The sequence below is a fragment of the Mobula hypostoma genome, chromosome 10 (assembly GCF_963921235.1).
Source record: "Mobula hypostoma chromosome 10, sMobHyp1.1, whole genome shotgun sequence".
Classification (NCBI taxonomy): Eukaryota; Metazoa; Chordata; class Chondrichthyes; order Myliobatiformes; family Myliobatidae; genus Mobula; species Mobula hypostoma.
In genome coordinates, this window is record NC_086106.1 from 2,650,324 (window position 1) to 2,668,511 (window position 18,188).

Sequence of the window (18,188 nt, forward strand, 5' to 3'; positions counted from 1 at the left end):
AATCCAGATATATTTTAAATGCAGCAAGGAATTTTGTTCCTATCACTCTCTCAGGTAGCAAGTTCCAGACTACCGTGATTCAATGGATAAGAAATATTTACCTCTTCTCCCACTATTTTTACCAGTTGCTTTAATTCTACACTGCCATGCTTTTGACCCCTCTGCTAAGGGAAACAATTTATTCTATATAGGCACTTGATATGTTTAAAATGCCCAATTAAACCTCAATGCCACCTTCTATGTTTCAAAGGACCTTGGCTTTGCCAATCTTACCTCATGGTTACAGTTTCAATTTGTTCTTTCAGTAACTTGGTCCAGGCTTCTGGATACTAGTCTAGTAACCAATGTGCTACCATTCACTTGTAGATTTTCTTAGGAAAAGAAGCAAACCTCTTTCCCTAAATACCAAAAGTATATGTAAAGACATTTTACTTGACGTTTTTCCAGATTAAAGCAAAGTCAATGAAATGGTTTGGATCATTATTAGGTAGAGCTAGATAAATGATACAAAGGACTTTAAAGTAAGTCAAAGGATTTAAGAAAAACTCTTTTCCAATTGGGTATAAAGGAACATTCATTTAAATAAAAGTTAAAATTTAAAAAGAAAATTCCTCCCGATTTTTCTTCCCCTTTCTACAGCTGATGCCTGGAGGTGTTGCACATCAGTTGCTGAGAGACTTACCGACCATTCTGGGTGCAGTAACACATCTGTTAGTTCTAACACAAGAGTATACGGTGGCTGGTAATATGGCTCTTTAAGGGGGTCTGGCAGCAGCTTCTGACTGGTGGGCTCAATTATCATCTGGGGAAAAAAAGAAATGAAAGAAAAAGGGCACGATCAAAGAAACGTGCAACAGCTTATGTTACAAGGGCAAATTTGTAAAATACAATACTTTGATCAGTCTGAAGAGGCAGGGGAAAGAAAGTTTCTTTTCAGAGCATCCCTCCCATCTATTGATGACAACCTCAATGCCACTAGTTCTCTATTGTTGCATTCACAGATCTGCTGCTTGAGTCAGCTTCCAGCTGTCAGGGGATTACTACACACCTGAAGCTTGACGTGTACCACAGGACAACCCACCACAACAGAATCTTAACATCCACTGACGGTAACACAAGTACTCTTAATAACCCATTTACTGCAGTTGTGTGTCAAGAACACCACCCAGTCAGCTGGTTTTGCTCTCTTCCTCTAGAGACAGCTGTTCACATTCAGTTGGAGCGGCTGCTATTTCGCTGGCTTAGAAAGCCAGCTTTCAGCATAGCTGCACAAGTGAACAATTTGATTTCACACAAAATTTAATGCAGCTTTGCCAGTCTGACATCAAGAAACCAATATTATCAGAAGTCCTGGTTAAGGGTCTTAGCCCAAAAAATCCACCGTTTATTCATTTTCATAGATGCTGCCTGACCTGCTCAGCTCCTCCATCATTTTGTGCGTGCTGCTTTGGATTTCCAATGTCTGCAGAACCTCATGTTTATTATCAGAGTAGTTTGTTTCAATGTTATAATCTCTGGAACAGGTAATGCAGCAGTCATGAAGCTTGAATACTTTCAAGAGCCTCCACTGCAGTTGGCAAATATACTACTCAGTTGTAAAGTAGGAGGTTATGTCCAGTACAGGTCTTTATTTTTAACAGAAGAGCATAACTGACTTTGCACAAACATTAATTGCACGATTTATCTCCCTAATCTAAAAGGAGGGAGAAAGTTTTAGTGAAAGGCTTGCTAAAGATGGAACTTCGTGAACACAAAAAGAAGAGGTGTCTTGAATGTTGAGGTTTCAGGATGTAGTGATAAACAGGAGCAGGATTTTAAAGTCTGGTGTTCCTTTCCACGCCAGCAGATTACAAACCCTTCTGATTCTCTACCCCAGTGGCCTGCGGGTGTTCAGTCACTAAGTATATTCAAATTCAGACAAAAGAACTTCAGGGAAATCATGGTATATATGGATTAGGGAGGAACAACTAGATGTGGAGAACCTGTTGAGTTTCAGTGCAGGTTAATTAGGACATATGGCCTAATCCTCCTATTTCTTTTGATCCCAGATGTCCATTTTTCACATGGCAAAGTGTTAAAGCAAAGCCTAAAAGTACTCAAATCGAAGCCACACAAAACCCGATCACAAATTTGTGGATCATGACCTGCAATTTTTGTTGACTTATAAGGAATCTGGACATGCACATACCATGAACTACACCTATAGTCACTGTACCCTGTTCTGCTTGATTGGACAAGGATCTCTTGATAATCACCCACCTGTCTGTAATCTTTGAAGTAACGATATGTTCTTCGTAACTGCTGTACCACAGGAGGATCTGTAAGACACAACAGTAAAACCTGAAAACATGTATCACCAATCAAGGCCAGCTTCTATGCCGCTGTTGTAAGACAGCTGAACAGTTCCCTAGCATGATAAAATGGACTCTTGAACTTGCATTCCATCTTGTTATGGCCTTGTGCCTTATTGTCTCTGCCTGTACTGCACCTTCTCTGCAATCATAACACTTTATTCTGCATTCTTTTATGTTTTCCCTTGTATGACCTTAATGCACTGTTGTAATGAAATGATCTGTATGGATGGAATGAAAAACAAAGTTGTTCACTGTATATCAGTATATGTGACAGTCAAAATCAATTGTTCGGTACTTCGGCAAAATAGTACATTTAATCCAGGATATAAAGATACACATAATTAAAAATAAACTGAACTTCATTAAAATCAGAATCAGATTTTTCACAGACATATGACCTCAGATTTGCAGTAGAGGGCAGACATAAAAATCTATAAATAATCTATATTATAATAAAAAATAAATAGTGAAAAGCAGGAAAAACAAGATAATGTTCATGAACCATTCAGAAATCTGATGGTAGTGCAGACAAGGACATCTTCCTTGCATTTAGTGACACTCCCAGCCTCTCACTGTTGCAGTCGGTTGCAGACAAGAAGAGAAGCATCAACAGTCGAATCTCTCGGTAGTACTCATATCTATTGTAATGAAGGCCTTTGAGTGGTTGGTCATGGACAGAAATAACTTCTGTGTCAGCAAGAACCAGGACACACGGCAATTTGCCTACAGCCACAATGAGTCTACAACAGACACAATCTCACTGCTTCTCCACTAGGCTTTGGAGAACCTAGACAACAGCAAAGCATACATCAGGCTGCTGTTTTTCAATTACAGCTCAGCATTAAACACCATCATCCCATCAGTGCTCATCGACAAGCTTCAAAACCTGGGTCTCTGAACCTCCCTCTGTGACTGGATCCTTGACTTCCTCACCGGAACACTATGGTCAGTGATAACATCACCTCAGCACTGACAATCAATACAGGCGCACCTCAAAGATGCGTGCTTAGCTTACTGCTCTACTCATGTTGGTGTGGCTAGGCACAGCTAAGATGCCATCAATGAATTTACTGTTGACTCCGGTATTTTTGGAAGGATATCAGATGGCATCTAAGAGGCAGACGGGAATGTGATAGATATGCTGATTAAGTGATGTTGCAGCAACAACCTCGCACTCAGTATCACCAAGCCCAAGGGACTGATTGCACAGACTTCAGGAAGGGCAAGTCGGGAAACACACAACAGTCTTCACTGAGGAGTCAGTAGTGAAAAGAGTCAACAATCGGAGAATTTATCTTGGGCTCAACACATTGATGCAGTTCCAAAGAAAGCATGACAGTAGCTCTATTTCATTAAGAGTTTGAAAAGATTTGATATGTCATCAGAGACTCTTGCAAATTTGGACAGTATTCTGACTGATTGCATCACTGCCTGGAATGGAGGATCTAATATGCATGTTCAGAAGAAGCTGTAGAGGGTTGTAAACCCAGCCAGTCGCATCACGAGCATCGAAAGCATCTTCAACATGTGGTTCCACAAGAAGGTACATGATCACACTACCTTGTTATTCCTCTTTTGCATGAATTATTTTTGTAGCTCAAAGTAATTTTTATGTCCTGCATTGTACCTTTGGCACGAAACAACAAATTTCATGACATATGTCGTGAAGATAAATTTGTTTCTGATCCTGAAGAAGCTGTTACTAAATTGCTCAGACTTTGCACTGCTAACCCTGCAATAAGGACTGATGTGTGTTCTCCCATCCCCTTCCTGAAATCCACAATCAGCTCCTTGGTCTTGCTGATGCTGAGTTCGAGGGTTTATTGTGACAGTCAAACAGTTAATCCCTCTTGCTCCTATGCCTCCTCATCGCTATCTGATACTCTACCAATGACGGTGGCGAATTTATTAATGGAATTTGAGTTATGCTTAAGTCCCACAGTCATGAGTGTAAGGAGAATAGAGCAGTGAGCTAAACATGCATCCTTAAAGTGCGCCTGCATTGATAGTCAGCAAGGAGGGGATGATATTACTTATCCACACTGACTGTGATCTCCCAATAAGGAAATTGAGGATCAATTTGCAGAGGAGGTACAGAGGCCCAGGACTTGAAGCTTGGTTATTAGTACTGACAGAATAATGGTGTTTAACACTGAGCTGTAATTGATCAACAGTAGCCTGACTTATGTCTAGGAGTTGTCTAAGCCTTCCAAAGCAGAGTGGAGAACCAATGAGATTGCATCTGTTATAGACCTGTTGTGGGGGTAAGTGGATTACAGGGCCCGGGTCCTTGCTCCAGCTGAACACTTGGTCATGTTCAGCTATTTAAACTATTTTAACATTATAAGATTTAATGGTGAATAGTATATATGTATTTAATGAAACCCATTGAACACATGAGGGAGAAAATAATCAATTAAACCAGAGGTTCCCAACCATTTCAATGCCATGGACCAATACCATTAAACAAGGGGTCCGTTGACCGCAGGTTGGGAACTCCTGGACTTCAAGGTTTATATTCATTCTTGCATGTCTTAGCAACAGGTTGACAGCTAAAGAAATAAATATTTGCTGCAACTGAGAAAATAAAGTCTTGGGATTAAAGATTGTTTATTCATTTCCATTGGTGCTATCTGATGTGCTGAGTTCCTCCAGCATTTTGTATGTGTTGCTTTGGGGAAAAATATCTTGAAGTCACAGATCATCCTTCAACACATAAAAGTAATGAAGAGACTACCGACCTGCACCAAGTGTCGGTTGTGATTCAATGAACAGCAACCTGGTCTCTAAGTCAGCAAACAGGTTTGAGTCTGAGTTTATAAAAGAATGTAGCAACTCTTTACAAACAGTGGCCGAATTCGACCCAGGCCACCGGCACTGTAATAATGTTACGCTAACATGCCACCCAAAGTTACATAATTATTCAACTAAATATGCTAGAATTCTGGCCTCTAAGGCGGCAACCAGCAGGTTCAAATCCAGGCGAACATTTCACTTCTGCACAACAGCTGAGAAGATCACAGGGGTCTCCCTACCATCCATCAGGGACATTTACCAGGAGTGCTTCATACACAGGGGGCTTAGTATTATCAAGGATCCCACCCATCCAGCATCCTCTTTGACTTTCTACCATCAGACAGGAGATTATGATACATAAAAACAAGAACAGTCAGGATAGGAAACAGTTTCTTCCCTCAGGCCATTAGGCTTCTGGACTCCTGTCAGATCACATTCAAAGTATCATCAGTTAATCTGTTCTGTACCTGACAATATTTAATTTATACACTTTACTTTGTTTACTTATGCATAATTCATCTGTAGATTTTGTCCTTACTTCACTGTGTGTTATGTGTACTACTATGCTTTACACCCTGGATCAGAGAAATGAAGTCTCATTTAACAATATACACATATATAGTTAAATGACAACAAACTTGACTCGACATTGTCAGATGCCAGTTTTTGGCAGGTACATTAAACTGGGACGTGAACTACTGGATCCAAAAGATACAAGAGGAGATCATTTCTCACTGCTGTAGCTAATAATCATTCCGCAAAGAACACCTAGAAAATGATGTGAAGGTTTAGTCAATGCTGTTTGTTGGAGCTTGCTGTGAATGAATCGATAACCTTGTTCTCAAATTACAATAATTAGATATTGTTTTTATCCTTTAATGGGCTGCGCAAGCCCCAGGCAAAGCTACATTTATTGCCTTTCAAACTGCACTCATACCGCGTGGTTTGCCAAGTCAGTTCAGATGACAGTTGAGAGTTGACCACATTGGTAGCTTCAGAATCATGTATTTCATGCTTACCATTACTGATTTTTTTTTATTTCCAGAATTATGTAATGAATAGAATATATATTTTGCAAATGGCCACAGAAGGGTCCAAACCCATATCTCAGGATCTTTAGTCCAAATCTCTGGATTCTAGCACATTAGGTGAGATAATTATGTTACTTTGGGCGACACAACAGCGTAAGGATTAGCAGTAATGCTACTATAGCGGCAGTGACCCGGATTCAATTCCGCCCTTGTCTGTAAGGAGGTTACGCGCTCTCCCTGTGACCATGCAGGTTGCCTTCAGGTTTAAAAGTTGCTGGTGAACGCAGCAGGCCGGGCAGACAGGCAGCATCTATAGGAAGAGGTACAGTTGACGTTTCGGGCTGAGACCCTTCATCAGGACTAACACCTGACGAAGGGTCTCAGCCCAAAACGTCAGCTGTACCTCTTCCTATAGATGCTGCCTGGCCTGCTGCGTTCACCAGCAACTTTTATATGTGTTGCTTGAACTTCCAGCATCTGCAGATTTCCTCGTGTTTGCCTTCAGGTTTTCTGGTTTCCTCCTAAGGTGTATGGCTAAGTAGGTTATTTGGTCACATGGGAATAATTGGCGGCGCAGGCTTGTTGGGCTAGAAGAGCTGGTTACCGTGCTGTATCCCTAAATATATTAAATAGCAATTCTATTACCACACCCTTGCTTGCCTTTACAATTGAAAAACTTGTAATGTCCCAAGGCTGTGACAGATGCAATGGCGGATGCTTTAAGATTATGGGTGCAGTTTTTCATAGCAATGAACCACAGTCCTTAAAGGATATTGCTGTTTGCAATGTACGCGAAGGTGCTGGTGAACACAAAAACGTATAGCCAGCCTTCCCAATGGCAAATGTAATAGTCCTGGCAACTTTATTTTGCGGTTGCTGATGGCTATAAAGTTGTATATAATAGACCATAAACATAGGAGCAGAATTAGGCCACTCGACCCATCAAGTCTGTGCCATAATAGCAATAGATCAGAGGTTTTTAATGATAGGGGTCCACGGCATAAAAAATGTTGGGAACTCCTGCACTAGAAACTCACCATTAAAGCTTACACATCAACAATGGCCATTTTAATTTAAAAAAAAGAGGACACCACCAGTGGTTCACTCAAACATGAAAAGATGAAACCTGAGATCAAATGACTGTTGTGTACTGGAATAGATAACTGTTTGTGAGCTAGGAAAATGATTCGTGTGTACGATCAAGGTGCAATAATTATCTTGTATTTCTTATACACATGACCATTAAGTGCAAATGGAATTAATTTACATAATTATGATACTTTCCGTAGCCTATTACTGCCATATTGTTCACAAGGGCGAACAAAACTGTTGGAAACTAACAGTACATGGTAGCCCGAGGCAGATTTACCAGTTTAAAATAATTATGCACTACTTACATTAATGAGTCCATAATGGACCAACACTAACTTGAAAGCAAATGAGGAAGGCTGCTGATCGCAAACAACTCCAATGTGTCACATCTATAGAGCAACAGCCTCAGACAACAAGTTATAAAATTTAACAACCATCTGAATACTCTGAGGGGAAGTTTCCTCTAATGGCTCATGTTCATTAAAAAATAGAACTATGAGTTTCAAGATTTGCACAGCTTTTACTCATTTACACCAATTGTGCAATCTTCCACTTTCGGGCATCAGTCTTCATTACAGAAAAGTGAACGTCCAATCCAAAATGCTATACACGGAGTGTCTCAAATACAGTTTCTGAATCACCAGTACTTTTCTGACATACCATAGTTACCTATGGTACTTGTTTAGAAAGAATTTTACACTAACCATAACAGGTCCATAGAGGCAGCACAATAGCACAGTGGTTAACACAACGCTTTACAGTACCAGCGACCCAGGTTCAATTCCTGCCACCGCCTGAAAGGAGTTTGTACATTCTCCCCGTAACTGCGTGGGTCTCCTCTGAGTGCTCTGGTTTCCTCCCACAGTCCAGAGACGTACCGGTTGGTAGGTTAATTGGTCACTGTAAATTGTCCCATGATTAGGCTAAGGTCGAATCAGGGTTTGCTGGGGGGTGTGGTTCAAAGGGTCAGAAGGGCCTATTCTGTGTTGTATCTCGATAAATAAAAATAAATAAATAAATAATGGTGACCTTGCAAGGTTTCATTCCAAACTTCTACAAACCATTTCCAAGTATTTCTCAGCTTCAATCATGAAAGGCCCAGCTCCAGTTTTGACGATACTCCTTTGCTCCTAAACTCACCCACCAGCCAAAAAAAAATTCCTTATCACCTCACGTTTCCATAAGACATAAGAGCAGAATTATGTCATTTGGCCCAGAGTCTGCTCTGCCATTCCATCATGGCTGATTTATTATCCCTCTCATCCTTATTCTCCTGCCTTCTCCCCATAAGCTTTGAATCCCTTACTAATCGAGAACCTATCAACCTCCATTTTAAATACACCCAATGACCTGGCCTCCAAAGCCATCTGTGGTAATGAATTCCACAGATTCACCATCCTTTCAATCCTGATTAGTTGATCAAAATACTAACTCCATTTCAAGATTAGTATATTGAAAACCTTAAAAACAAAATCACTAAGCCTAAATTTCAGAAGTTACAGTACTAGATTTTACTTGATGTTCAGACTCCAGACACTTAGACAAAAATAGGTCTAATTGAGAATTTTAATGGCTGCAGCGAACAACCAGCCTCCCACAAAGCAACCATCAGATGCTGAGGGGGAAAATCTGGTTTAAATTAAAAATACCTTTCTGAAAAATGATCTCAGCCTGTGGAAGGAAAGATCCTTTGGAGGAAGTGAAAGTGGAATGTGTTGCATATTGATTGTTGGGCCAGTGTTCTGCTTACTAGTCAGCAAGTATACCCACCTCTGTGCTGAGCTGAGGCTGTGGACTACAACTATCGGCTGTGACTGGCTTTGTGGCTGTGGACTCAATTTTGTGAACTTCAGCTCTGAGTATTATTTGCTTACTTTTATTGTTTGCACAATTTGGTTCTTTTTCTGTACATTGGGTACTTGACTGGCTTCCTTTTTTAATAGATTCTATTGGGTTTCTTTGTTCTAGGCTGCCTGTAAGGAGAAGAATCTTAAGGTTCCATATAGCATACATACTTTGATAATAAATGTACTTCGAACTTTGAGAGGATGAACAAGCTCTGTATGACAGATGCCTTAGCCAGTACCAGTTACAGTCGTGAAGTTCGTAGAAGTGGTAGACCCATTAAGTTCTACAGGTGAACGTTGGGAAAAGCATTGATAAACAAGGCGCTCGATTACTGAGAACACTGACAGATATTGTCAAATGTATATGAATATTGTACCAGGTTCAATTGTGAAGCACTTTTGATCAGAGTCAACTATCAATCACAGGTGGATGGCTGCATTTTAATTAAAAAACATACCAAGAATACTGTCCCTGGAAAATTAGCTCAATCCTCGTCACTGTCTTTGATGGGTAGGGAAGGAAAATTGTTTTCAGACTAGCAGTGAGTTCAAGGCATGAGTTAAGGGTTAAAGTGTCTGGGCATAAGAGACTGAATTTTATTGGACTGCTGACATCAGACAATAGAGAGCGGTACACTGCTAATCTAGGTACAGCTGGCGATTCATGTGCGGCTAGGAGGAGGAGCCAGTTTGGCAGTGCTGACTGCGCAGTGATTACTAAATGCTCCTCTGAGAGAGAGTATTAGCATTTTGGTGCCTGATTTCATTCAAACAAAAAAGGAGTGTTAATCAATCATTGGGAGTCCTGCTGAATGATCCCCGATTTGTTTTTTTATTCTGATGTTTATGTCGAGGAACAGCTGAAACAGATGACTGGTTAATGCTTTCAGGTGTTAACCTGTGTGTTGGAGTGAGGGAAAGCATGCGAAAGTGCAAGATTGACAGTGTGAGATGAAGCAAGGAAAAAATGCCACAGGAAATAGGGTGCATACGATGGCTGTGGTCATCACACCTAGTAACTACAGGTGGAAAATAAAGGCAAAGGACACAGGCTGAGGTGGAAGGAATGAGGGTCAGACAGGAGAAATGAAGAGTAGAAAGATAAATAAACTGGATAGTGAGATAACAATAGAAAAGAGAAATGTAAAAAAAAGCAAGTTAGGGGTTGGGTGCAATACTCCCACGTGTGGATACTAGCTAGCTGAGTCTTTAACAAAACTTTGCACAATAAGTGAATCTATAGCCAGAATGATGCTGCTAGCAGGAGTACCATCAGAATTAGAATCACGCTTAATATCACTGGCATATGTCATGAAATGTTTTGCCTTTGCAGGAGCAGTACAATATAATACATGATAATAGGAAAAAACACGAATTAAAGTACGTATATATACTTATATAATAAATAGTTAAAATAAATAAATAGTGCAAAAATTGAAAAAAATAGTGAGGTAATGTTCATGGGTTCAACGTCCATTCAGAAGTCTAATGGCAGAGGGGAAGAAGCTGTTCCAGAACCACTGAGTGTGTGCTTTCAGGCTTCTATAACTCCTTCCTGATGGTAGCAATGAGAACAGGGCATGACCTGGGTTATGGGGTCCCTAATGATGGATGCCACTTTTTTTAAAAGCCATCATTCCTTGAAGATGTCCTGGATACTACGGAAGCTAGTGCCCATGATGGAGCTGACTGAGTTTACAACTCTCTGCAGCTTGAAGATGTCCTGGATACTGTACAAATGCATCAATGTTCTACTCCTAATACATGAGCAAAAGGTGGGAAGTTTTGAAGTTGAAACAATTACAAAGATGCTACCTTGGAGTGTGTCAAACACCCAGTGGAATGTGACTTCAAAAAGTAGACAAGATATGATGTACAGTGGGTCAGGTTTCAGGGAGGAAAACAATATTAAACAAGATCTTTGAAAATTTTACAATGATATTGGCTCAACTCAAATAAATTGAAATTTTCAAACTTGACCTTGCAAGGCACTGTATATTTTCATGAATGCAAAAACCAGGAACCAAAGATAATGTTTTGCAGCAGAATATTAACAAAAAAGGGCTGGGCATGAATGGACAATAGACAGCAATTCATGGTCAATGCAACATATGCTGACCTTGTCATACTTAGCAGGTAAAGCAACTCCCTTTCATACTACAAACATTCACGAAACAGCCTTAAATCAAATCTCTCCACTCTGCAAAACCAGTTGCTTTTACATCTCTAATGCCTTTAGTGCAGCCTCAGAGCCCAGTTCTATACAGCATTTGGACTCCTGTGGGAGAATGTTTCAAAATTTGCGTTTCTGCCGTGCAATATGTTGCAGCAAAGCAGCTGGGAGGCCTGCGCTCAAAGTCCTTGGGGACGGCCATTTTATCACAGCCCCCAAAGGTCCTCATTATGCTTCATTACACCATTTGCCACCATGCTCCCTGTAGCCATGCCTAAAGGGCAATGTGGAGCCACAGTAGGCCTATCCTCTCACCCTGACCTGCTGACTTACACAGGGTCAAGCGCTGTTAATGCGGAACTACAGCTGTTCCCTCAGCCCAGTGCAAACAGCTCCTTTATCCAATGTTTCGCAAATCTTATTAGAATTGTAAAGCGCATTTCTCTGCTCTGGCTCTCTTGTGCTGGTTAGTTACCATGAGAAAGCCTTTGAACACATACACCAGAAGGCTCATTTAAGCATGGAAGGCATTTTGCATTTACAGTGCATGCTCCAACTAGACAGTGAGTTATCTTCAGACTGAACTCTAATGTTTGAGTAAAAATTGCTTTTCTTTAAATGCACAAGGAAGGTAACACACACCTCCTGTTTTGCACATCGGATTTTCAAGGGTCACAAGTTCACATGGTAGCTGAACAGGTATTCAAACACCACATGCTTGTCACCAGAGTTTTGTTTATGTGCTTGTACCTGTTTCAACATCAGCTCTAATTACCCTTAAATTTTATTACCCAAGTCTTCAGCTTCTCCAGTTTTACTAAGACAGGTGATTTGAACTTTGTGCTGTTCTGTTGGAAATTGGATTAAGACTGCCTTCACCCCCCTGTGTAAATACCATAAATGGAACCCAGGACCCCTGTGGTGGGGTTTAGTCCATATCACAAAGAAATATAATTGGATGCTTATACCGAGACCAGGAGGTGAAATGCAGACCCAGTATCTGAAATTTGCATAGACAGATTGAGCAGAACTGACCCTGTTAAGTTGCACACTCTCAGTGGGGCAGCTCGGCTGTAGAAATATTTTCGGCCATACACAATGCAAATATTCAGATGGGCCGATTTTTTCCCATCCAGTATTTTCCCCCTTCCTGTCCTGAAGCCAATAACTCAACCTTACTGCAGACACCTGGCCAAGTACCCAATCTTTTCAGGCATGTCTAGACAGTGAGTATCAGCAGGTCACTCTACTGCAAAACACAACTCAATGACAGATCCTCTCATCTGATGTCCACACCCTCTTAAGCATCCGATGGTGATACATAAGGATTCCCATCCGATTGATACAACACTATGAAATAGCACTCAAACTTGCTACTGGCGCAGCTAATTCAAGACAAAAAAAAGCAAAGCATTTATAATTCTAGAACAGGGTTCCCCATCTTTATGCCATGAGTCCACGGACCCCCGGTTGGGAATCCCTGATGTAAAGTATCAAAAAGTACTCTACTATTAACGAAGTATATTTCATGTCTAATACCAGAGGGCACGCATCAAAAGTGAGAGGAGATAGATTCAATGTGGACATGAGAGTTAAGTTTTTTTTACTCAGAGTTGTGGATGCCTGGGATGCTCTGTCTGGTATGGTGGTAGAAGCAAATACATTAAAGGCTTTTAAGACACATTTGGATAGGTACCTGAATGTGAGAAAGATGGAGGGATGTGTAGGTAGGAGGGACATGTTTTGGATTTCTTAAAAAAGATTACTATTTAGCTGGTTCAGCACAGTATTGTGGACCAAAGGGCCTGTTCCTGTGCCCTACTCTTCTATGTTCTATAATCCATTTTCATATTTTCTTATCAGAAATCATTTCATTTCAACCCATCAAGTCAGGACAATCTTATTCCCCAACTAATTTTCTCTGTAACCATTTGTCCCAATATTGTCATAAATTCCCCAGACTGACTGGCAATTTACAGCACCTAGTTCAAATGCGGGATGTAAGAGAAACCCCACGCAGTCACGTGGAGACCAGACAGCAATGTAAAACATGTGGAGTCAAGAGAGTCAAGAGGTTCAAGAAAAGGCAAAGCGATAATAACTAGATTATCCGTTCTTTAACAGTTGGTCGGTGGGAAAGATATAGTGAAATTGTTCAATCTCTTCCATTGGAATTTTGTTTACAGCATCTATGAAAATAAGTAGAATTCTGTTTAAAGTCTCATCTCTGATACATCAGGATAAGATGAGCTGAGTTAAACTACTGGATTGGGATTTGAATCTAAATGAGCCCAATGTTATCAGGTGAATCACAGAAGACCCTTGGCGCCCAAGGACTGAACTAAGTCATACACATTCTACAGAAAACATGCGACAGTCAGTACTTGCACTTGAGGTGAAAACTACTAACAGGAAGCAATATGGTTATATGAACATTACAAATCGTGTGTAACAGCATCCACTGCAGTGGCATGGTTCCAGTTTAATGTTTGCAAGATAGAGAACGCTTGATATATTACATTTTCGAGAACTGATCTACAGAAATTCAAATTGAGGAACAGATTTTCAAGGTGACTTAGGAAACAAAGGTTCCTGTATGACAAAAGTTTGAAATTGAGTTGAATGATTTAACTTTGACTACTTGGGAATACCAACATTTGGGCACCACGGTGGAGGAGCGGTTAGTACGACACTATTACAGCTCTGGGCAGCGTTCAAAGGTCAATTCCAGCACCATCTGTAAGGAGTTCTGCAAGTGATTCAAAGTACATTTATTATCAAAGCATGTTTGCAGCATACAACCCTGAAATTTGTCTTCCCACCAGATAGACACAAAACAAGAACCATGGAACCAACCCATTCAAAGAAAAACATTAAACCCCCCACCCCTCACATACAAAATATAAAACACAAAAATCAAAAGGCCTATTTCAGTACAGTTCAGCTCAGTGTTCATTATCCGAAAGCCACCCAGATTCAAAAATCGCCCAAAGGACAGCAACAAAAAAGAGCGACCAGAACTAGCACACATGATAAACCTGACAGTCCAAACCTACAATCTATGTTGATTAAAACTTTGCTCTGGCACCATCCACTGATTTCCACCCACAGTCCAAAAGCATACCGGTTAGAAGGTTAACAACAGGAATTCTGCAGATGCTGGAAATTCAAGCAACACACATCAAAGTTGCTGGTGAACGCAGCAGGCCAGGCAGCATCTCTAGGAAGAGGTACAGTCGACGTTTCAGGCCGAGACCCTTCGTCAGGACTAACTGAAGGAAGAGTTAGTAAGAGATCTCTTACTAACTCTTCCTTCAGTTAGTCCTGTCGAAGGGTGTCGGCCTGAAATGTCGACTGTACCTCTTCCTAGAGATGCTGCCTGGCATCACCAGCAACTTTGATGTGTGTTGCCGGTTAAAAGGTTAACTGGTCATTGTAAATTGATCTATTAAATAGGTGATTTGCTGGACAGTACGGCTTGTTGGACCTGAAGGGCTTGTACTGTGCTTTATCTCTAAACTTAAAATTTTTAAAAATAATCGAACTGGGACTATCAATGATAACAAGCAAACATCTTAAACTAAGGAATTCTATTCTTTCACGAGGGAATCTGCAGATGCTGGAATTTCAAGCAACACACTTAAAAGTTGCTGGTGAACGCAGCAGGTCAGGCAGCATCTCTAGGAAGAGGTACAGTCGACGTTTCGGGCCGAGACCCTTCTTCAGGACTTACTGAAAAAAGAGATAGTAAGAGATTTGAAAGTGGGAGGGGGAGGGAGAGATCCAAAATGATAGGAGAAGACAGAAGGGGGAGGGATGAAGCAAAGAGCTGGAAAGGATCATGAGACAGGAGGCCTAGGGAGAAAGAAAGAGGGTGAGGAAATCCCAGAGGATGGGCAAGTAGTGAGAGGGACAGAGGGAGAAAGAGAGAGAGAAAAAAATAAATTTTATATATATATATATATATAAATAAATAATGGATAGGGTCCCATGGTCCTTTCATATCCCTTTTGCCAATCAACTTTCCAGCTCTTGGTTTCATCCCTCCCCCTCCTGTCTTCTCCTATCACTTCAGATCTCCCCCTTCCCCTCCCACTTTCAAATCTCTTACTAGCTCTTTTTTCAGTTAGTGATGAAGGGTCTCGGCCCGAAACGTCGACTGTCCTCTTCCTAGAGATGCTGCCTGGCCTGCTGCGTTCACCAGCAACTTTTAATTCTATTCTTTGTATTCCTGCAGTCAACTCTATTTGATTAACCCAGTTTCCCTAACTCATACTCTGACCTGTAGCAGAGATGTCGCAGCTTGAATGCCTATTTAAAAAAAACAATACTAAGATGTGTGTTAAATGTAGGCCCTCCAGTCACACAGGACAACATTTATTGCACAATGATTAAGCACCATGCAGACAGACACACATCTCAGTTTGATCATTTCATGTTAATCTATTAAAACAATTCATCCCGTTTTAATCATAGTATTAATCTGTAGCTAATTAATATGCAAATGGAAAGGATTTTGGTAACAATGAGGAGTGATTAATTAGTTGGGTGGTTTTGTTCTGTGGCCAGTTAATTTTTATTTATGAGCATTTTGTTCTTGTCTGGATGTTAACAGTAAGGAAATTGTGACTCCAAATAGTAGCCGGAATGCTTCAGCCTGTGTGTGCCAATATTTATTACCAGCAGAATAACACACAGCAATTTTGTTCTTTTCTGAAGTCAGGCCGCTTGAACCATGTTATTATTACTTGTGGTGATCGTGTAGCCAGCAGTTTTTCCCTCTATGTTAGAGCGACCATTTCTTTGCAAACAGAAGTCGAACAAAAAAAAGGTGTCAAGTACAGATGCTGCCTCTACACCAACAGACAGAGACTGCTCTGCTGAAGTCCTCATGGCTTTTGTCCAAACGTAGATAAAAGGCATGAATTAGTAAGGCGAGGTGAGGGAGGCTGACTGGCATTAGGATACAAGGGAAAAAGCAGTTGCGTCCACTCGTCCCCTCATGCCTGCTTTGGCACTCACTATGATCATACGGATCTTAGTGCCATTTCGTTTATTTATTTAGAGATATAGCGCAGAGTAGGTCCTTCCAGCTCATTGAGTCACGTCACCCAGAAACCCACCAAAAACCCCCATTAAACCCTAGCCTAATCAATTATCTACAGTACTGTGCAAAAGTCTTAGGCACTGTACTGTATATTATGTCTCTCCAGTTACCAAACAACACTTAATACTACTGGGCTAATACAAAGCTAAGTACTCTTATTTCTGTTTCCCAATTACCTTACTAGTTTAACCAATGTCCAGTATTCTAGAAATGTCTTAGGAACCCTAACTATATATGTGCCTAAGACTTTTGCACAGTACTGTACTATCACCAAAGATGACAGTAGATAATTCCACAGCGCTGCACAAATCCTCATTCATTATAGATGCCATTGATATTAATGTACAGCCATGCAGAACAGAGAGTGTATGATAAAAACTAAAATCATGTGAAGATCATGGGGTGCTATAAACAACAGGACATAGGATTAAGATTAAAGGTGATAGATTTAAAAGGGACATCACGGGCAGCCTCTTCATGCAAAGGGCGGTGTATATTTGAAATGAACTGCCAGAGATAGTGGCTGAGGTGGACACATTATTACCATTTAAAAGTCAGCTGGTAAGTATGGGCAATGGCAAAATGCAAGCAGGCGGATCTAGCTCACTGGGCAACCCAATCGGCATGAACAAAGACACAGGAGCAGAATCAGGCCATTCAGCCCATCAAGTCTGCTCTAACCATTCCATCATGGCTGACGTTATCTCTCTCAACCCCATTCTCCAGTTTTCATGGGCTGAACGGCCTGTTTCAGTGCTCTATGACTCCATGTGGAAAATTTGAAAGAAAAATAATGTGGGTCTATGAACTTGAAGGTACAAATTCAAAATTGGGCAGGGTGGGTTTTCAGTATACTGAATCTGGTAAGACAAGTTGATCAGACTCGTTAAAAATCATTGGGGTTTTAGCCTTTGTAAGTAAGAGACAAAGAATACAATTGCAAGGACGTTATGCTAAATCTCTTCAAAACTGGTTAGGTCTTAACTGAAGTTTGGAACTCATGCTGTCGTAAAGGACGCTGCAGAACATGAGTACAGAGCTGTCCTATGACTATGGTCAGCACACACACATTGCTGGAGGAACTCAGCAGCCCAGGCAGCATCATCTATGGAAAAGAGTACAGTCAACATTTTGGGCAAGACCCTTCAGCAGGACTGGAGGAAAAACAGATGAGTAGTAGAGTTAAAAGGTGGGGGGGGGAGAGAAGAAACACAAGGTGATAGGTGAAACCGGGTGGGATGAAGTAAAGAGCTGGGAAGTTGATCGGTGAAAGAGATACAGGGCTGGAGAAGGAGGAATCTAATAGGAGAGGACAGAAAACCTTGGAAGAAAGAAAAGGGGGAGGAGCACCAGAGATGGGCATGCAACGAGATAAGGTGAGAGGGAAGAAAGGGGATGGGGAATGGTGAAGGGGATGGGGGGATGGGAATTACCAGAAGTTCAAGAAATTAATGTTCATGCCATCACGTTGGCGGCTACCCACAGAATATAAGGTGTTGTTTCTCCAACCCGAGTGTGACCACATTGCAACAGCAGAGGAGGACATGGACAGACATATCGAAATAGGAATGGAAAGTGGAATTAAAATAGTGGCCATTGGGAGATCCCACTTTTTCTGGTGGACGGAGTGTAGGTGCTTGGCGCAGCAGTCTTCCAATATACATCAGGTCATACAGACTATGACTATAGTCTTTAGGATGACAGATATCAGGTACACAGAGAGACTAGAAAGGCTCTGGGGTGTGACAAGGGTAACAAAATAATCGAATTCTTATTCTAAACAGCTGG

The 18,188-nt window shown here is 41.0% G+C and overlaps 1 protein-coding gene across 1 annotated transcript in view; it reads right to left on the reverse strand.

Annotated features, from left to right (window-relative positions):
- timm50 (translocase of inner mitochondrial membrane 50 homolog (S. cerevisiae)) overlaps positions 1–18,188 on the reverse strand; it is a 163,341-nt gene that overhangs the window by 49,279 nt on the left and 95,874 nt on the right. Inside the window, exons 4-5 of the mRNA XM_063061235.1 lie at positions 2,260–2,318; positions 683–802 (exon numbers count right to left, since the gene is read on the reverse strand). Of these exons, the coding sequence (XP_062917305.1) occupies positions 683–802; positions 2,260–2,318 (179 nt within the window). The remainder of the gene's footprint in view (positions 1–682; positions 803–2,259; positions 2,319–18,188) is intronic.